We start from the raw sequence: 21,032 nt of genomic DNA on the forward strand, positions 1-21,032 counted from the left end.
TTGTCTTGTCCCTAACATTAAATACCTTTGTGTTTATGATGTAAGAAAGTTAACAAAATTATCTTCTATTCCTATTTTGCTGAGAGATTTTCTCATAAAATCCACTTACACGCCTGTAAGTGGATACTGAAACTTAACAAATGTTAACCATCATCTAATATAACCTGTTTGTTGCTGTTTAACTTGTTAATGCAATGAATAACGTTACTAGAGTTTTCTAACATCCTTGTATCCCTGGGATAAACCAGAAAGGCCATAATGGTTCTGATTGTTTTGGTTTGTGATTATTTTATGTAGGATATTTACATCTATATTCATAAATGAAACTGGCCTTTAATTTTTCTTTCTTTACTGTTTTTATTGGCGTCAAGATTATCGCCTCATAGAAGAAGCTAAAGGGGTTGCCTATTTTTTGTTCCCTTCTGATAGTTTTGGTAAGAAAAGCCTGTAAACCGGCTAGGAGCGGTGGCTCACGCCTATAATCCCAGCATTTTGGGGGCCTAGGCGGGCGGATCACCTGAAGGTCGGGAGTTTGAGACCAGCCTGACCAACATGGCGAAACCCCGTCTCTGCTAAAAATACAAAATTAGCTGGGTGTGGTGGCACATGCCAGTAATTCCAGCTACACAGGAGTCTGAGGCAGGAGAATTGTTTGAACCTCGGAGGTGGAGGTTGCGGTGAGCTGAGATTGTGCCATTGCACTCCAGCCTGGGCTACAAGAGCGAAAAAACGTCTAAAAAAAAAAAAAAAAAAAAAAAAAAAAAGCCTGTAAACCATCTTAGCCTACTGTTAATGAGGTTTATGATAAATGATTAAATTTCTTTAGTGGTTATGGTCTATGTTCTCTATTATTCTTGAATCATTATTGGTTATTTATATTTTTATTATAAATTTACCATTTCGTCTAGGTTATCAAGTTTGTTGGCACAAAGTTGATTATTCACTTAAAAAATTTCTTCAGTAGTTATATGTACATCTTCTTCATTCTTAATATTGTTTATTTTAATCTCTTCCTTTTCTTGGTTCCTGTCAGTATGGTTTGTTAAAAGAACCAGCTTTTGGTTTTCTTGCCCACCTTAAGTCTTTGTTTTCTGTTCCATGTGCTCTGTTTCACTCTCTATTTTTGTTTATTCTTTTTCTAGTTCATTAATTTTCAGTTTCCTGTTTTCTAATACATACACTTGAAGCCGTAAATTTACTTCTACATACCATTTTAGCTATACTCCTACCTGAATTTTCAAAGAATTGAAGTTGGAGAGTAGGCAACGGGGATAAAAATGAAACAGGTCAATGGTCACTGGTCTTGTTGTCTAAGGTGTTATCCCAGTTCGTTGTCTCACGACTGAAGGAGTGTGGATGCAAAGGGTGAGATGGGAGTGAAAGTTTAATGTGCAAAAGAAGAAAGCTCTGCACAGTGGAGAGGGGAGCCCTAGTGGGTTGCTGTTTTTACAGTTGAATTCAAAAGCTTTTGTAAGAAACTCCTCTCATCTCTGTAGCTGTTTGAGTAATTTCTCTTATTAGTAAAGCTGTCTGTGCAACTCCCCTTATCTTACGTAGTTGTGGGTATGTCTCTGGGCAAGCACAAAGTGCCACTTCTCTTGTTTCTATAATTGGGCTTAATTTAGGTAAGCCCTCCTTCTCCCTGTGCAAGTTCCCATGGAGCCCACCGTGTACATGTCTGAAAAGGGGAGGACACTTTTTCCTGGGAGCCTGCCAATGACACAAAGAACAAAAGGCTTCTGTGCTGGACCCTGCCTACTTATCTGTGCAGGTGCAGCCTGAGTTTTCCCTAGGCTGCTCTATTTTTGCCTATAGGTGTGATTTTGTAGGCAGGCTGCTTCTGTGAGGACTAGCCTTAGCTGTGTACCTAACATTAACATTAGAGAAATGTCCTAGGTGCTGATGGTTTTGTTAATTATTGCACCCCAGAATTAAGTAGACTTATATAGTCACAGTAATACTAATGTTTCATTGGGGTCTTCTCCTATAAACTCATATCAAAAGTACAAGAGAAAAGAATATGTGTAGGCTCCCAAGAAAAGTGAGAAAGAGGCTAAATTACTCTGAAATTCATCAAGATAAGTCACTCCTCTCACCAAAAAGTATGTATTTTTCCTTTCACAGGCAGTGTTTATCTAGGTCTACTAACATGTTTACCGATTTCTTTACTTTGTTGCTGCTTGCATTCAACTTGACTTCCTCTTGAGTTTGGTTTCCTTTCAGCAAAGGCAGGGGTCCCCAGTCCCCAAGCAGCCAACTGGTCAGTGACCTGTTATGAACTGGGCATGGGCACATGGCAGGTGAGCAGAGGGCAGGCAAGCATTACCACCTCAGCTCTGCCTCCTGTCAGGTAGCATTAGATTCTCATAGGAAGTGAACCCTATTGTGAACTGCGCATGCAAGGGATCTAAATTTCATGCTCCTTACGAGAATCTAGTGCCTGATGATCTGAGGTGGAACAGTTTCATTCCGAACATCTTCCCCCAATTTGGGGAAAACTGTCTCCCATGAAACTGGTCCCTCATACCAGAAAGGTTGGGGACTGCTAAGCAAAGATCTCTGAATGGTGAACTATTTTGTTTGTTTGAAAATATTATTGTCATGGAACTGTTTAATAACTTAGCTGACTAGAAATTCTGAGTATTTTCCAATCTTTTGTTATCGTTTATTGAGTATAATGTTCCTTTTTAAATAATCAGTTTGTCTTTTCTTTGACATTTTGCAATTTTATTATGTCTTTAATTGTGGATTTTTTATTTATTCACTCAGAGTTTTTTTGTTAACCTGAAGACAAATGGGTTCCTGAGATTCTGGAAAGGTATCAGGCATTATTCTTTTGTTGTCTCTCACACCCTTTTTCAGTTTCTTCTGAATCTCTTATTAGAATATGTAAAATGTATTCAAACCACTATGACCTTTAGACTCTCCTTTGTCATGTTTTTAATTTCAAACACTGTACTTACAATTTCTAGATGATTTTTCAAACTTGCCTGTCCTTTCATACTGTACTATTTTTATTAAAAAATAAAAAATCTAATTATTTAAAAAGTCTGTTAATCATTTTAAACATTCTAATTTTATAGTTTCTTTTAGAGTGTTTCATCACATTTTTAGTTCTTGGGGTGCTAATTCTGTTTGTCATGTCTACCACCTTTGCCACACAGTGCTTTCTCAGATGACTCATCAGTTCATCTTCATTGAAGGCTAGTTTTTCTGTAGGATTTTTCGTGGCCTATGTTGTACAAGTATTTCAGAGAGGTTTTTTATTTGTTTTTGCCAATGCCCCGAAGGCTTCACTGGTCCTATAACAGTTTTAATTGTTTGGCTTGGAGTTCCTGTAGTATATAGATAGTTTAAATATACATATGTGTTCCATACTTTGTTGTGGTACAAGATTGTGGTGTTTTGATTTCTCACAGGTGGCTTTTTAATTTTTAAAATTGTTAACCCCCAAACCAGAGACATCACAGGTGGGTTCTTCTTTCCCTATTCACTGTTGGGGTAGTTGGCAATTCGTTTTCACTATGATTTGTTGCCTATTTTTCTGGCGTCTCTTCTTAAATAAAACACTCTTTTTAAGATTGTAGCTTTTTTTTCTTTAAACAGAAATAGGGTCTTGCTCTGTGGCCAAAGCTGTAGATCAGTGGCATGATCTTGGCTCATCAGCCCCCTGGGCTCAAGTGATCCTCCCACCTCAGTCTCCTGAGTAGCTGGGACTACAGGCATGTGCCAGCATACTTGGCTAATATATATATATACTGTACTATTTTATATATATATATATATATATATATACTATGTGTGTGTGTATGTGTGTGTGTGTGTGTGTGTGTGTGTGTGTGTGTGTATATATATATATATATATATATAATTTTTTTTTTTTTAAGAGACAGGGGTCTTGGTATGTTGCCCAGGCTGGTCTTGAATTCCTGGCCTCAAACCAGCCGCCTGCCTCGCATCCCGTGCCTGGACCCAAGTTTGTAGCTTCACTGGACAGTTTGTGTGGTTGGTAGGCATGGTATGTTTCAGTTTCAACCGCCTACTCTACCAGGTCCCCAATTCCTTAACTCCTATCTACACATGTGGGTGTCAAAATCACCCTTAGTGTCTATTTGTTTTTGAAATCTGTGGGTTGCTACAATGTTAGCTCCCAGTTACCCTCCTGGCCTTCAGTATCTTATTTCTGACATCTCTCGATATGCTATTTCCCTACTTAAAACAATACAAAACAAAACCAAATCTTTTTGGATATATTTTATCCAGCATGTTCTTGGTGGGGGAGGGGCATCTGTGTCAGCACAATCTACCATATATAAAGTGAGAAAAGAGCAAAGGACTGGCCCCTGGAGAATACTAACATTTAAGAAGTGGTGGAAGAAAAGGAGCCCTTCTGAATCTACATTTCGATCTATCAGCTAATGAGGAATTAAGGTATCAATTTCTTACTTTTGTAGCATAATGTTTATATATGAACAAAGGAACTGTCTCAGAAAATTTAATGTGAGGGTACCAAAGTTCTAAATTTTACTAGAAAGCATGAATCTAGAGTAGGAATATAAAATAGCAAAAATCTCTTCAGGGGCTTTTGGCCTTTTACTACTCAGACAATGTGTTATTTTCATTCCCACCTCCACTTTCTCTAGCATAATGAGAAAACAATGTAAAATTCATCAAAATAAATGTAGTTTCAGTAAGTATAAACGACTATCAACTTAAAAGGTCATCTTGTTTTATGGAGGGTGTATTTTAATGAATTAAGAGAATGAAGCTCTGAGTATGGAATTTTAGGTATTATTTGGGGAGATAGTTTTAGGGCAGGAGATTAAAAATCCTATCTAATAAGACACTGTAAAAGATGCAGTACTCCAGCTGTCTTCTACAGAAAAAAAAAAGATGCAGCACTAGTCATTTAAGATAAAAATTGTACATATTTTAAATATATTTTTATTTATTTTCCAATGTTGATTTTAAAAAATAATTTCCTTATATAATCACGTTATGATTTTGCTCACTATAAACTATCTCTCATTAATAACAGTTTAATGTAGTTTATACAGTTTTAGCTCTGTCCAGGCTACTAAGTAATATTTTTACTTTTTGTTTTAACTATACATCTTTTAGGCTTCAAAGAATAGCATTTTATCTAGCAATTTAGCGATTAAATTCCTGTTTGCCCTCTATCCATGCCAATTCAGAGTTTCGAGCCTTTTTTCCTCTATGCATGCCTCTGTACAAATTGAAAACTTTTATATTATCTTACTCTTTATATGGGAAACTATTCCTCATATTTGGTTATTTTAACCATCTTTCTTTGAACCATTTGATAGTGTAGAAGGAAAGGAAAATATTTTCTATTTTGTTCCTATAACTCCGTTATGTTGACCACTGCAAGAAATGATGTTTAGAGTTTGATGTTTTTTTTCCTCTTGAGTGATAACACCAATATATTTAAAAGTGTGGTCTGTATTATTGTCCTTGAAATACACTGTCCCTGTGCATGAGGAAGTTCACCCACCCCAGTTTGCCCATTCACAGCCTCACAAAATCTGTCTATAGTTTATCCCCACTAGCTTAACATCCCTTTACTCATTAGAACGTTAAAAACTTGGGGATTTCAAACATACTGTATTCTACAACAGCTCTGAAAAACAAGACAAACTCCTGTACAAAACCTTGGAATGCTGTTTATATCTATCCATTGAGAAATACCTTTCTCTTTAGTTAAGCCAGTTCTGACAAAAATTTTGCTATACTCTGCTTACTAATAAAGTCAGAGTCAGGGAAGAAAAGATTATCACAGTTTTAAACTTCCTTTATTGTCAACAAAATATACAAACTAATTTTCAAGAGGATATTTTTTGTTCTAAGATATATTCACACTAGCAAGATTTTATTTATTTTAAAGATAAACATTAGCAGATAAGCCATTTTTATTTTCCAGTTTCAGTTTTATAATGTCACTAAAGTCATTATCAAATTTTAAATGATCACATCTATAATCAAAGGCTGATACTATAGATATTGTACACAGTAATAACAGCTGTCTTAGCAGAGATATAGAACAAAGTTTACTTGTGCCTAGAGATATGATGGCATCTATTGATAAGCTTTTAAGAAATATGTCATAGCATATGACTTTAAAAGATGGGAAAACAGGTATACTAAATGAATAGCAATTTAAAAGAGGATACTTTCATTGCTTAGATTTCAGCATTATACGTTTAATTTTTAATCATAAAAAGAATTTTAAACTAACAAAATATACTATCTATAATAAATGAAATATCACACTAAAATGTGTTTGAGTCTAAGTGGGAAGACAATCCACATTTATCTGATTTTTAGTATTTAAATCCTTGAAAAAATACATGCTTTATTGCAGAACTAGCACTTTAACAAAACACAGACAATAACAACACACTATCAAAATGTATGCAAATGGCAGCTAGCTATGTAATTTGTATGTTTAACAAGTTAAATCCATGTATTTCTTAATTTACTCTCCCAATTACCTACCACCAATATCGATATGAAAGAATTCTTTAAGTTTATCATATAATACCAACACCAAAGCACCCCCTGTACCACGAAGCACATTGGAGAAAGCGCCACGAAAAAAGGAATTGATTCCTTCATGTTGGTATATCTTCACAAAGCAGTCTAAGGTTCCTTTATATTGCCGTTTAGCCTCACCACTCTATATAAAGAAAGACAAAGGGTTTTTCATTATCTGAATATCTTTTATCTTAAGATAGTCTTCTATTAACACTAAGGATAGATAAGATAAACACTGTGTTGAGTAGCACGGTGTTAACAGGCATATATGACTACTATCCCTAGTGGTTAGAGAACATTCATACTTTTCAGGCACACTTGAAAACTGACCATACATTAGGCGTAACAAATGTCAAAGGATGTCATCACATAGACCATGATTTATCCTCTCACCACACTGCAATCAACTGAGAAATCAATAACAAAATAGAAAAATGCCATATGGGCTAGGCATGGTGGCTTATGCCTGTAATCTCAGCACGTTGGGAGGCCGAGGCAGGAAGATCGCTTGAGCCCAAGAGTTTGAGACCACCCTGGGCAATATGGGGGCAATATGCCATCTCAACAAAAAATACAAAAAATTAGCTGGGTGTGCTGGCACATGCCTGTGGTCCCAGCTACCCAGGAGGCTGAAGTGGGAGGATCACCTGAGCCTGGGAAGTCAAGGTTGCAGTGAGCCATGATCACATCATTGCACTCTAGCCTGGGTGACAGGGTAAGACCCTGTCTAAAAAAAAAAAAAAAGAAAGAAATCATACGTTGGGATGTTAAGAAAAACATTTATTCTTAGAAAACAATGAAAACCAAATGATAACTGCAAAACTCCTTACCTAAATTTTTAAGATGCAGCTTGAGTGGTAATTTATAAGGAAATTAATGACCTTGAAATATTAGAAAAGGCTGAAAGTTAATGAGCAACCTAAACATTTTTAGACAAAGTATAAAGCTAAAGAAAGTAAAAACAAGAAAATAACTGGCAGAAATAATGGAAATAGAAAACACACACAACAACACAAAAAAAGTCCAAAGTTAGGTCTTTGAAGTACTTTGCTGACAAAGTTTGGAAATATTGTTTGAGGAGAAAATGCCCCGAGATTATCAGAAATGGCAACAGTAACAAAAATGCAGATGATCCAGAAATTTAAGAGCAAGATGATATCATAAAAACTTCATGACAATTATTTTTAAGTCATAAGAAATGGATGAATTCCTAGAAAAGTATAATTTACCAACAGTGTACAAAAGAACTAGAATACTATAGTTGTTAAAAATTCAATCAGTTGTTGAAAATCTTCTCATAACGAAAACCACATGTCCAAATGGCTTTACATGTAAGTTCTGCTAAACATTCAATGAACATTTAATTCCAATCTTACAGAAATTATTCTAGAGAAGAGAAAAAGTGGGATGACTCCGCAACATATTTTATGAGGCTCGCACAGCCTTGCTACCGAAGTCAAACTAGAGCAATACAAGAAGGAAAAATACAAGCCAGTGTCATTGAAACATGAATGCAAAAATCCTGAACAAAACCCAGCAATCAAATCTAGCAAGGGCTATAGAATACAATACTTACAAACTGGGTTTATCCCAGGCATACAAGATTTAGCTCTAGAAAACAGATTAATTTAACACAATATGTAAACATATTAAAAGAAAAAAAGGTTTAATCATCTCAGCAGATATAGAAAGAATATGACCGCCATTCGTAATTAAAAACTGTTGTAATCCAGGAACAGAAAGGAACTGTCATTACATGATAAAGGATAACAAAAAACCCCCACAGTTAATATTAAATTATGTAACACTGAAGTCATTTTCTGTACGATTAGGAACAAGATAAGGTTGCCAGTTACTACTTTGTAAATATAACACTGAATCCGGGGTCTCAGTGAGTACAGAAAGGCAAGAAAGAGAAATAAAAGGTGTAAGAATTGATAAGGAAGGAAGGAAACCCTGATATTACTTGCAGATTATATGCCTGTTCATGTATATAAAAACTTGGAAGGTATGTACATACACATTCGTGTTTGTATTAGGGTTAACAAAGTTGTGGGATATAAAATGAAAATACAAAAATTAAGTAGTACTGTTATAGGCTGAATTGTTAAAATCATATATTGAAGTCCTAATAACCCCCAGTACCTCAGAATGTGACTGTATTTGGAGATAGGGTCTTTAAAGGTAATTAGAATTAAATGAGATCACATGAGTGAACCCTAAGCCAATATGACTGTACTTATAAAAAGGGGAACAGGCCAGACGTGGTGGTTCAGGCCTGTAATCCTAAGCACTTTGGGAGGCCGAGGTGGGGTGGACTGGCCTGAGCTCAGGAGTTCGAGACCAGTCTGGGCAACATGGTGAAACCCTGTCTCTACTAAAATACAAAGAGTTAGGCAGGTGTGGCAGTGTGTGCCTGTAATCTCAGCTACTCGGGTGGCTGAGGCAGGAGAACTGCTAGAACCTGGGAGGTGGAGGTTGCAGTGAGCCAAGATTGCACCACTGCACTCCAGACTCAGTGACAGAGTGAGACTCCATCTCCATAAAAAAAAAGAGGAACAGAGGAGAAAAAAAGGAAAAGAGAAGGAAGAACCCTGTGAAAACACAGGAAGAAGATAGCCATTTATAAGACAAGGAGAGAGGTCTTCAGAGGAAACCAAGTCTGCTGACATCTTGATCTCAGACTTGTAGCCTTCAGAACTGTGAGAAAATAAATTTGTTGTTTAAGCAAACCACTTTTGTGGATGATACCAGCCCTAGCAAACTAATACACACACATACATATATAAGACATCATATTCCCACTTTTTTTCTCTGTATTATTGTGAGATTAGGTTGAAGACATCATGCCCTTTATCCTTAAACACTCAAGTGCATTTTTTTTTCTTTTCTTTTTTTTGAGACAGAGTCTCACTCTGTTGCACAGCCTGGAGTGCAGTGGTGCCATCTCAGCTCACTGCAAGCTCCGCCTCCTGGTACACACCATTCTCCTGCCTCAGCCTCCGGAGTAGCTGGGACTACAGGTGCCTGCCACCGCGCCCAGCTAATTTTTTGCATTTTTAATAGAAGACGAGGTTTCACCACGTTAGCCAGGATAGTCTTAATCTCCTGACCTCATGATCCACCCACCTCGGCCTCCCAAAGTGTCGGGATTATAGGCGTGAGTGCATATTTTCTAAATATTAGGCTCGAGTGCGTATTTTCTAAATATTAGGATATTTTCTTACATATCCAAAGTACAGTTATCAAATTCAGGAAATTTAATACCATTGACCCAATCCATAGTCTACATGCATACTAATTTTCTATTTTAAAAAGTTTCTCAATGCATTCTCGTTTTCTGACCTCATTATTTTCACTTGCCCTCATAAAACTTAGACCTGGCTATACTGAACTACTTCTCAAGCCATATTTCTATGTACTATCCCCCTATGCTTAGAATGTTCTCTCACTGACTGAAATAAGCCTACTCACTGAGATTTAGCTCTCTAAAAGACCACGTCTGATCATTTTAAGCATTTGGGCAACCCTCCTCTGTGTATTCCTGGAACCTACACACATTTGTATTTAAACCATTAACTGTTGTCTTCAATATTAGACTATGAATTTGGGTGCAGATTCTGTCTTTTTCTTTCACCAGAGCGTAGCATAGATAAAGCATGCAAATATTTGCTGAATGAATGAATGCAATAAGTACAGGTTGTTATCCCTTATCTGAAATGCTTGGAACTAGAAGTTTTTTGAATTTTTTCAGATTTTGAAATATTTGCTTTGTATACTTACCAGCTGAGCATCTGAAATCTGAAAAGCTCCAATGGGCATTTCCCTTGAGCATCATGTTGGTGCTCAAAACATTTTGAATTTAGGGGTGTTCTGCATTTAGGATTTTCAGATTTGGGATGGTCAACTGGTAATAACAATAGAGATCAAATTCATCAAAAATTTGGTTTAGGGATTTATATTTAGAACATAAACCATTACAAACAAGTTTTTGTCCTTGGAGTTCAAAATTATTTACTTTCTTAAAAATACATTACAATAAACAATGAAATATTTCAATGGCTCATGACTGGGCTCATTCTACTTAATCTAGTGTATCAGTTAAGACAGACATACTCATCCAATTTCTGCCATAACCCTCTACCTTCCAAGCAATATATGCTACAGGAATAGTAGGCATTTCTGTTTTGATGGTAGGTGAGGAAGAAGCTTTGCTGGCTGATGGTTATTTTAGGATAGGAAAGAATATAAGACAGAATACATCATGTATTTATTTTAGCTAAGTAAAACAAATGATCTATGCCTTTCAGCCAAAATTTCTCTTAAATATGATTATACCCAAATATCAGAGATATTAAAAACTCAACTAAGCTTAGAAACAATAACATAAAATACCTGCATCATCATACGTCTTCTAACTGTGTCAAAGGGATAAGAAAGTATTCCAGAGCATGTAGTCACAACTTGAGCAATGAAAAAGGAGACAAGAAATGGAGTTTTCTTTGGCTTTGGTAATAAACCCTAGAAAAGAAAAATGTACCAAGTAACTATCCAAATTTCTAAAATATCTTACATTTGTAAGTTAAAGGATAATTTTTATAAATATATGAAAGAGGGTACAATTATACTTAAAATGCAATAAAAAAGCTAGATTTAATAGTGGCAGATCAATAAAAAGTGGACTGCCACACATGACTCCATTTCAAAAGTATATTTGAAAAATATAAAGCATATTTGCCATGATAAGAATTTGTTATTAATGCACATAAAACTAGGGAAGATAGCAGACATTGACAGCAAAGAAGTTCTTCCATGGCTCTTCCTTGTGGGGTTAAAAAAAGTGAAAAAAATGCTTGCTTTAATCATCAACACATATTTGATGAGCAGCTTTAAAACTTTAAGCTAGTGGAGAAACGTTCCTAAATTTCACTACTGCAGGTGATAACAAAGAAAACTAGAGACAGAGTAGGCACATAACATTTTTTGTGATTAAATAAATATATGAGATCCTGTAATTTCCATTAACATAGCAGTCTAAAAAATACACTAAAAACTGATCTGTCCAGATTTCATTACTTCCTTTTGGAAGCATTATAATGTAGGCATTAAGAACATGGGTTTTTTTGCTTGCCTTTAACAAGTAAATTACTTACCATTTCTAGGCTATTTACTTAGCAATTCCTAGGCTATTTATCTTTAAACAAAGGGGGGATTTTATTTTTTTATTATTTATTTTAAACAACTAGAAGTATCTTTATTTTCTTGTTTTTTTTTTTTATTTCAATAGGTTTTTGGGGAACAGGTAGTGTTTTGGTTACATGGATAAGTTCTTTACTGGTGATTTCTGAGATTTAAGACTTAAAGTACTTAAAAAAGATTCCTAGAACTAAGTAATAGCTAAAAATTGGTAGCTATTATTACAATTTTTCTTTTTCCTACCACATGGAAGTGTTCTTAAAATCTGAAATGAAAAGGTAAATTGCAGAACAACCTGGAGAATACAATACAGAATCTAACAGTATCCAGGAGATAACCAAGCTACAGTAGCACTTATTTAGTTAATTTGCTTTGCCTACTTCTCAAAATGACAATTTTGATTATTTGCATATAAAAAGTGATAATATGGTTAATATGAAATCAGAAAAACTGCTAGAAGATGCCTTTCCATATACCAATGATTTGATGATGATGTAAGCTTAATTAGCATGTTTTTCATTTGCAGTGTGATGTATAGTGAAAACATCTCAAAAACTTAGATACATGCTTTATAAGTAAAGTCAGATCCACACTACAGTTATAATTTAATTAGGTTATGGCAAAATCATGATTAAGCAGAATTTCATGTCTCTCGTATTTCATCACTGATTTTTATTTTTATAATTAAAAGTAACATATCTGCTGAAAACATTACTAATTAAATAAATGGAAACCATATATGTAATATGTCCAAGTTAAAGCCCCCAGATTACCTTAACTGTGTCATAAGCTCCAAAATAAGAGGCTCGGTACACAATGATGCCCTGTACTGAAACACCAAACCCTTGGTATAAACCAGCAATTCCATCTGATTTTGCTATTTTCATAATACAGTCACCTAAACCCTTGAATTGTCGCTCTTCAGGACCTAAAATAAAGCCATTTAAAATTTATTAGCAACATTATATATCCAATAAACAATTTAATCAAAATAAACCTTCACAGATCTAAATGGTCTGAAATTCCCACTTATAAATCTAACAAAGAAGGCACAAATCAAAATCCTCCCATTCTTTTACAGATAATCAAGATTTCAAGTAATATCTCAAAAGAAATTATGGAAAATATTAATCTCTCATGAAAACAATTTACTTCAAACAACCTACCTTAAAGCATTTTATTAGTTACCAGAAGTTACTAATTGAGGTTCAGAAAATAATTTGAAATGGGCCAGGTGAGATGGTTCATGCCTGTAATTCCAGCACTTTGGGAGGCCAAGGCAGAAGGACTGCTTGAGGCCAGGAGTTCAAGACCAGCCTGGGCAACATAGTGAGACCCTGCCACTACAAAAAATAAAAAAATGTTAGCCAGGAGGCTGAGGCAGGTGGATCACTTGAGACTAGGAGTTGGAGGTTTCACTGAGCTATGATTGTATTCCAGCCTAGGCAACAGAGTAAGACCCTGTCTCTATTAAAACAAAACAAAACAAAAGAAACACTTAGAAATGAAAAGCTCGACAGGGCACTGTGGCTCACATCTATAATCCCAGCACTTTGGGAGGCCGAGGTGGGTGGATCACGAGGTCAGGAGTTCAAGATCAGCCTGGCCAAGATGGTGAAACCCTGTCTCAACTAAAAATACAAAAATTAGCTGGGTGTGGTGGTGGGCGCCTGTAATCCCTACCCAGAGGCTGAGGCAGAAGAACTGCTTGAACCTGGGAGGCAGAGGCTGCAGTGAGCTGAGATCATGCCACTGTACTCCAGCCTGGGTGACAGAACGAGACTCTGTCTCCAAAAAGGAAAAAGAAATGAAAAACTCTGGGACTGTTGAAAAGCAAAAAGATAAAGCTAAAAACTTGTAAGGATAGTTTAAGATAGTTAACATTTCACATGAAGGGGTCATATTTTTCTAGTATTTTCTGGTTTTATTTTTCTTTTCCCTTGACCAAAAATTCCTTGACAATATTTTAAAACTATTATATATGTACAATACAATCTTCTAAAAATAAACTAAATCCTCCTGATTTGAAAGAGAAAACAAAACTATGGGACTTAAAGCAAGATAATATTGAGTTATTTTACCCTCTTATTAATAAAAATAAAATTTCAACTTCCAGTTAAATAGATGAAACTCACATTTTTATTTTTGCTCAAACTGCCACCCCTTCTGAGACATTTTCTGATCACTTATTTAAAATTGGTATCACTCTCTTCTAACTTTTTTCCCTAGCAATTATCATTAAGTGACAATATATTTTAGTCATTTATTCATTTATTATTACTTGTATCCTCCACTAGACTCTTAGGTACACGAGGCGTGAGCTCCATGTCTTATATGGGGGGTGGGGTGTGAATATGTGTGCATATATATACATATACACACTCACATACACCCTGTATCTGCAGGCACCCTGTAATCCAGAAGGCACTCAATATTTGTTGAATGAATCTTTGTACCCTGAAGAAACTCTATTACATTAACAATAACGAAATAAAACAGGTTTAAAGCCAGATAGGCCAAGAAGAGAACATGACAGAATGAAATCCACAAAATTTTGCCAGATGGAGAGAATAGGGAGGAGTGGTAACTCACCAAACAGAGCAGAAAAAGCTGAACTTATTTTCTTACAGAGGAAGATATTGTTGGGAAGCAAGCCATTTGATCACAATAACCTCAGAAAGACTTAGAAATCAGAGGAACTAACTACTACTTCCAGGATGAAAGCAAAGGAGCAGGGAGATGCTCAATATCCACAACCTCACCCTGAGCAGCCAAATGACTGACTGTGCTGCCACCCACAGAACTGAACACAAGGTTCCAGATTTAACTGGGCAGTTGTGTGATCTCTGCAAACACTCAAACACTGAAAAAAGACTCACATAAAGATATTTTACTGTGAAATATAAGATCATCAGGGATAGAAAGAAACTAAAAAGAAAAAACATATACTAAAGGATCCAGGGCAAGCAAATTGGTATCTTAAGAGCAACATTAGAAACTAGAAGTCAGGGTAATTTTTCATAATTGTGAAGGAAAATAATTTTAAACTCAGACTTTTCTATATGTCTTACCCTTTTTGAGAGGGTAAGACAAATAATTTTTTTTAGATATGTAAGAGGTTATTTTATTTTTTTCACTCTTTCTCAAAAAGTTACCAAATAACATACTCTTCCACAAAAAAAAAAGGGTGTAATAACAAAAAAGGGAAGATGTGATATTTAAGTAAGGATAGAGGCAAAGGGACTCCCTAGGATGAGATTTGTGCATCTAACCTAGAAAGGAGCTATAGCTGAGACAGGACTAACTGCATGGAAAAAAATCTAGGAAGGGCTTTCTAGGAAGAAAAATGGGACTAAGTTATAAGCAGTTTTTAACGCTCACTTTTTTGTTACAACAGGCTTTCCCTCCTTCCCTTTTTTAAGGGAAAAGCAGCAAGTAATATACTTTAGGCCCTATGACTCTACCATATGGTTGAGAATAAAGTTTGTAGACTTTATCTGGTAACACTATCATAGCACAATTAATGATAATAAATAACACATGGTTCCAAATGCAAAGAAGGGAATAGTTAGTATTTCTAAAAATCTCATACCTTTTCCAATATCGACACCTAATCGGGTTCGGGCAAAATCTAGAGGATATACTACACATAAGGATGTTGCTCCAGCAGCTCCACCAGAAGCCAGGTTTGCCAAAAACCACCTCCAGAACTGAAACATATTAATTTAAAAGTGATTATTAAACCACAGAATCTAACTGTTTAAGATACCTGGTAAATTCTTGTTTTTATAAATGTTAAAACAACAGATTTATAAGCTACTTTTATAAAGTAAACATCTATAATAATGCATACCATGCTATTCAAAATATTTTCTCTTCACAGCCATGTAGCCTTTGTTTCATGCAGTCTGGAAGACACAGTTTGGATGCTGACATACTGAAATTCCAGGATATTTTAATGTTCTCCAGCAAAGCAGCCCAAATTAGCAAAATAGGTCACATAATCAACTTTTTACACTGCATACTCTTTTTTATTAACAGCTACATACATTCTTTTTTTTTTATTATTATACTTTAAGTTCTAGGGTACATGTGCATAATGTGCAGGTTTGTTACATATGTATACTTGTGCCATGTTGGTGTGCTGCACCCATCAACTCGTCAGCACCCATCAATTCGTCATTTATATCAGGTATAATTCCCAGTGCAAACCCACCCCCCTCCCCCCTCCCCATGATAGGCCCCGATGTGTGATGTTCCCCTTCCCGAGTCCAAGTGATGTCATTGTTCAGTTCCCACCTATGAGTGAGAACATGCGATGTTTGGTTTTCTGTTCTTGTGATAGTTTGCTAAGAATGATGGTTTCCAGCTGCATCCATGTCCCTACAAAGGATGCAAACTCATCCTTTTTTATGGCTGCATAATATTCCATGGTGTATATGTGCCACATTTTCTTAATCCAGTCTGTCACAGATGGACATTTGGGTTGATTCCAAGTCTCTGCTATTGTGACTAGTGCCGCAATAAACATATGTGTGCATGTGTCTTTATAGCAGCATGATTTATAATCCTTTGGGTATATACCCAGTAGTGGGATGGCTGGGTCATATGGTACATCTAGTTCTAGATCCTTGAGGAATCGCCACACTGTTTTCCATAATGGTTGAACTAGTTTACAATCCCACCAACAGTGTAAAAGTGTTCCTATTTCTCCACATCCTCTCCAGCACCTGTTGTTTCCTGACTTTTTAATGATTGCCATTCTAACTGGTGTGAGATGGTATCTCATTGTGGTTTTGATTTGCATTTCTCTGATGGCCAGTGATGATGAGCATTTTTTCATGTGTCTGTTGGCTGTATGCATGTCTTCTTTTGAGAAATGTCTGTTCATATCCTTTGCCCACTTTTTGATGGGGTTGTTTGTTTTTTTCTTGTAAATTTGTTTGAGTTCTTTGTAGATTCTGGATATTAGCCCTTTGTCAGATGAGTAGATTGCAAAAATTTTCTCCCATTCTGTAGGTTGCCTGTTCACTCTGATGGTAGTTTCTTTTGCTGTGCAGAAGCTCTTTAGTTTAATCATATCCCATTTGTCAATTTTGGCTTTTGCTGCCATTGCTTTTGGTGTTTTAGACATGAAGTCCTTGCCCATGCCTATGTCCTGAATGGTACTACCCAGGTTTTCTTCTAGGGTTTTTATGGTATTAGGTCTAACATTTAAGTCTCTAATCCATCTTGAATTAATTTTCATATAAGGAGTAAGGAAAGGATCCAGTTTCAGCTTTCTACTTATGGCTAGCCAATTTTCCCAGCACCATTTATTAAATAGGGAGTCCTTTCCCCATTTCTTGTTTCTCTCAGGTTTGTCAAAGATCAGATGGCTGTAGATGTGTGGTATTATTTCTGAGGACTCTGTTCTGTTCCATTGGTCTATATCTCTGTTTTGGTACCAGTACCATGCTGTTTTGGTTACTGTAGCCTTGTAGTATAGTTTGAAGTCAGGTAGCGTGATGCCTCCAGCTTTGTTCTTTTGACTTAGGATTGTCTTGGCAATGCGGGGTCTTTTTTGGTTCCATATGAACTTTAAGGCCGTTTTTTCCAATTCTGTGAAGAAACTCATTGGTAGCTTGATGGGGATGGCATTGAACCTATAAATAACCTTGGGCAGTATGGCCATTTTCATGGTATTGATTCTTCCTATCCATGAGCATGGTATGTTCTTCCATTTGTTAGTGTCCTCTTTTATTTCACTGAGCAGTGGTTTGCAGTTCTCCTTGAAGAGGTCCTTTACATCCCTTGTAAGTTGGATTCCTAGGTATTTTATTCTCTCTGAAGCAATTGTGAATGGAAGTTCATTCATGATTTGGCTCTCTGTTTGTCTGTTACTGGTGTATAAGAATGCTTGTGATTTTTGCACATTAATTTTGTATCCTGAGACTTTGCTGAAGTTGCTTATCAGCTTAAGGAGATTTTGGGCTGAGACAATGGGGTTTTCTAAATATACAATCATGTAATCTGCAAATAGGGACAATTTGACTTCTTCTTTTCCTAACTGGATACCCTTTATTTCTTTCTCTTGCCTGATTGCCCTAGCCAGAACTTCCAACACTATGTTGAATAGGAGCGGTGAGAGAGGGCATCCCTGTCTTGTGCCAGTTTTCAAAGGGAATTTTTCCAGTTTTTGCCCATTCAGTATGATATTGGCTGTGGGTTTGTCATAAATAGCTCTTATTATTTTGAGGTACGTTCCATCAATACCGAATTTGTTGAGCGTTTTTAGCATGAAGGGCTATTGAATTTTGTCAAAAGCCTTTTCTGCATCTATTGAGATAATCATGTGGTTCTTGTCTTTGGTTCTGTTTATATGCTGGATTACGTTTATTGATTTGCAAATATTGAACCAGCCTTGCATCCCAGGGATGAAGCCCACTTGATCATGGTGGATAAGCTTTTTGATGTGCTGCTGAATCCGGTTTGCCAGTATTTTATTGAGGATTTTTGCACCGATGTTCATCAGGGAGATTGGTCTAAAATTCTCTTTTTTTGTTATGTCTCTGCCCGGCTTTGGTATCAGGATGATGTTGGCCTCATAAAATGAGTAAGAGAGGATTCACTCTTTTTCTATTTATTGGAATAGTCCTGTCGGGATGTTGGGACTGTGGGAAGTCCGTCCGAGAGCCCCACCGCGGGGGGACTCTGCTGGCCTCCTTTGCCGGAGGCCGACAGACTTCTCCCGCACACCTTAGGTTACTAAAATAAACCAGCAGTTTTGCTGTTACACTTGCCTACCCGCTGGTTCTTTTGCGCCCGCTCGGCTGGTCTTAGAAAAAACAAGACAGTACCAACTCCCCCTTGTACCTCTGGTAGAATTCGGCTGTGAATCCATCTGGTCCTGGACTTTTTTTGGTTGGTAGGCTATTAATTATTGCCTCAATTTCAGAGCCTGCTGTTGGTCTATTCAGGGATTCAACTTCTTCCTGGTTTAGTCTTGGGAGAGTGTAAGTGTCCAGGAAATTATCCATTTCTTCTAGATTTTCTAGTTGATTTGCGTAGAGGTTTTTATAGTATTCTCTGATGATAGTATGTATCTCTGTGGGGTCCGTGGTGATAACCCCTTTATCATTTTTTATTGCATCTATTTGATTCTTCTCTCTTTTCTTCTTTATTAGTCTTGCTAGGGGTCAGTCAATTTTGTTGATCTTTTCAAAAAACCAACTCCTGGATTCATTGATTTTTTGGAGGGTTTTTTGTGTCTCTATCTCCTTCAGTTCTGCTCTGAACTTAGTTATTTCTTGCCTTCTGCTAGCTTTTGAATGTGTTTGCTTTTGCTTCTCCAGTTCTTTTAATTGTCACGTTAGAGTGTCAATTTTAGATCTTTCCAGCTTTCTCTTGTGGGCATTTAGTGCTATAAATTTCCCTCTACACACTGCTTTAAATGTGTCCCAGAGATTCTGGTATGTTGTATCTTTGTTCTCATTGGTTTCAAAGAACATCTTTATTTCTGCCTTCATTTCGTTATGTACCCAGTAGTCATTCAGCAGCAGGTTGTTCAGTTTCCATGTAGTTGAGCGGTTTTGATTCAGTTTCTTAGTCCTGAGTTCTACTTTGATTGCACTGTGGTCTGAGAGACAGTTTGTTATAATTTCTGTTCTTGTACATTTGCTAAGGAGTGCTTTACTTCCAATTATGTGGTCAATTTTGGAATAAGTGTGATGTGGTGCTGAGAAGAATGTATATTCTGTTGATTTGGGGTGGAGAGTTCTATAGATGTCTATTAGGTCCGCTTGGTGCAGAGATGAGTTCAATTCCTGGATATCCTTGTTAACTTTCTGTCTCGTTGATCTGTCTAATGTTGACAGAGGAGTGTCGAAGTCTCCCATTATTATTGTATGGGAATCTAAGTCTCTTTGTAAGTCTCTAAGGACTTGCTTTATGAATCTGGGTGCTCCTGTATTGGGTGCATATATATTTAGGATAGTTAGCTCTTCCTGTTGAATTGATCCCTTTACCATTATGTAATGGCCTTCTTTGTCTCTTTTGATCTTTGATGGTTTAAAGTCTATTTTATCAGAGACTAGGACTGCAACCCCTGGTTTTTTTTGTTCTCCATTTGCTTGGTAGATCTTCCTCCATCCCTTTATTTTGAGCCTATGTATGTCTCTGCATGTGAGATGGGTCTCCTGAAGACAGCAGACTGATGGGTCTTGACTCTTTATCCAGTTTGCCAGTCTGTGTCTTTTAATTGGAGCATTTAGTCCATTAACATTTAAGGTTAATATTGTTATGTGTGAACTTGATCCTACCATTATGATATTAACTGGTTATTTTGCTCGTTAGTTGATGCAGTTTCTTCCTAGCCTCGATGGTCTTTACATTTTGGCATGTTTTTGCAATGGCTGGAACCGGTTGTTCCTTTCCATGTTTAGGGCTTCCTTCAGGGTCTCTTGTAAGGCAGGCCTGGTGGTAACAAAATCTCTAAGCATTTGCTTATCTGTAAAGGATTTTATTTCTCCTTCACTGATGAAACTTAGTTTGGCTGCATATGAAATTCTGGGTTTAAAATTCTTTTCTTTAAGAATGTTGAATATTGGCCCCCACTCTCTTCTGGCTTGGAGAGTTTCTGCCGAGAGGTCTGCTGTTAGTCTGATGGGCTTCCCCTTGTGGGTAACCCGACCTTGCTCTCTGGCTGCCCTTAAGATTTTTTTCCTTCATTTCAACTTTGGTGAAACTGGCAATTATGTGTCTTGGAGTTGCTCTTCTGGAGGAGTATCTTTGTGGTGTTCTCTGTATTTCCTGAATTTGAATGTTGGCCTGGCCTACTAGGTTGGGGAAGTTCTCCTGGATGATATCCTGAGGAGTGTTTTCCAACTTGGTTCCATTTTCCCCCTCACTTTCAGGCACCCCAATCAGACGTAGATTTGGTCTTTTTACATAATCCCATACTTCTTGCAGGCTTTGTTCATTTCTTTTTCTTTTGGTTTCTCTTCTCGCTTCATTTCATTCATTTGATCCTCAATCGCTGATACTCTTTCTTCCAGTTGATCAAGTCGGTTACTGAACCTTGTGGATTTGTCACGTATTTCTCGTGTCATGGTTTTCATCTCTGTCATTTCATTTATGACCTTCTCTGCATTAATTATTCTAGCTATCAATTCTTCCACTCTTTTTTCAAGATTTTTAGTTTCTTTGCAGTGGGTACATAATTCCTCCTTTAGCTCTGAGAAGTCTGATGGACTGAAGCCTTCTTCTCTCATCTCGTCAAAGTCATTCTCTGACCAGCTTTG

The 21,032-nt window shown here is 36.6% G+C and overlaps 1 protein-coding gene across 2 annotated transcripts in view; it reads right to left on the reverse strand.

Moving 5' to 3' along the window:
* Positions 1-5,791: 5,791 nt before the first annotated feature.
* The window catches only part of SLC25A31 (solute carrier family 25 member 31), a 41,063-nt gene continuing 25,822 nt past the window's right edge, over positions 5,792-21,032 (reverse strand). The window contains exons 3-7 of one of the 2 annotated variants that reach the window (XM_023217619.2): positions 15,344-15,461; positions 12,525-12,679; positions 10,951-11,076; positions 7,386-7,436; positions 5,792-6,697 (exon numbers count right to left, since the gene is read on the reverse strand). In XM_023217619.2, the coding sequence (XP_023073387.1) occupies positions 7,386-7,436; positions 10,951-11,076; positions 12,525-12,679; positions 15,344-15,461 (450 nt within the window). In that variant the 3' untranslated portion in view covers positions 5,792-6,697. The remainder of the gene's footprint in view (positions 6,698-7,385; positions 7,437-10,950; positions 11,077-12,524; positions 12,680-15,343; positions 15,462-21,032) is intronic. The other variant, XM_023217618.2, reaches the window with a different exon arrangement.

This window comes from Piliocolobus tephrosceles, chromosome 3 (assembly GCF_002776525.5).
Source record: "Piliocolobus tephrosceles isolate RC106 chromosome 3, ASM277652v3, whole genome shotgun sequence".
NCBI lineage: Eukaryota > Metazoa > Chordata > Mammalia > Primates > Cercopithecidae > Piliocolobus > Piliocolobus tephrosceles.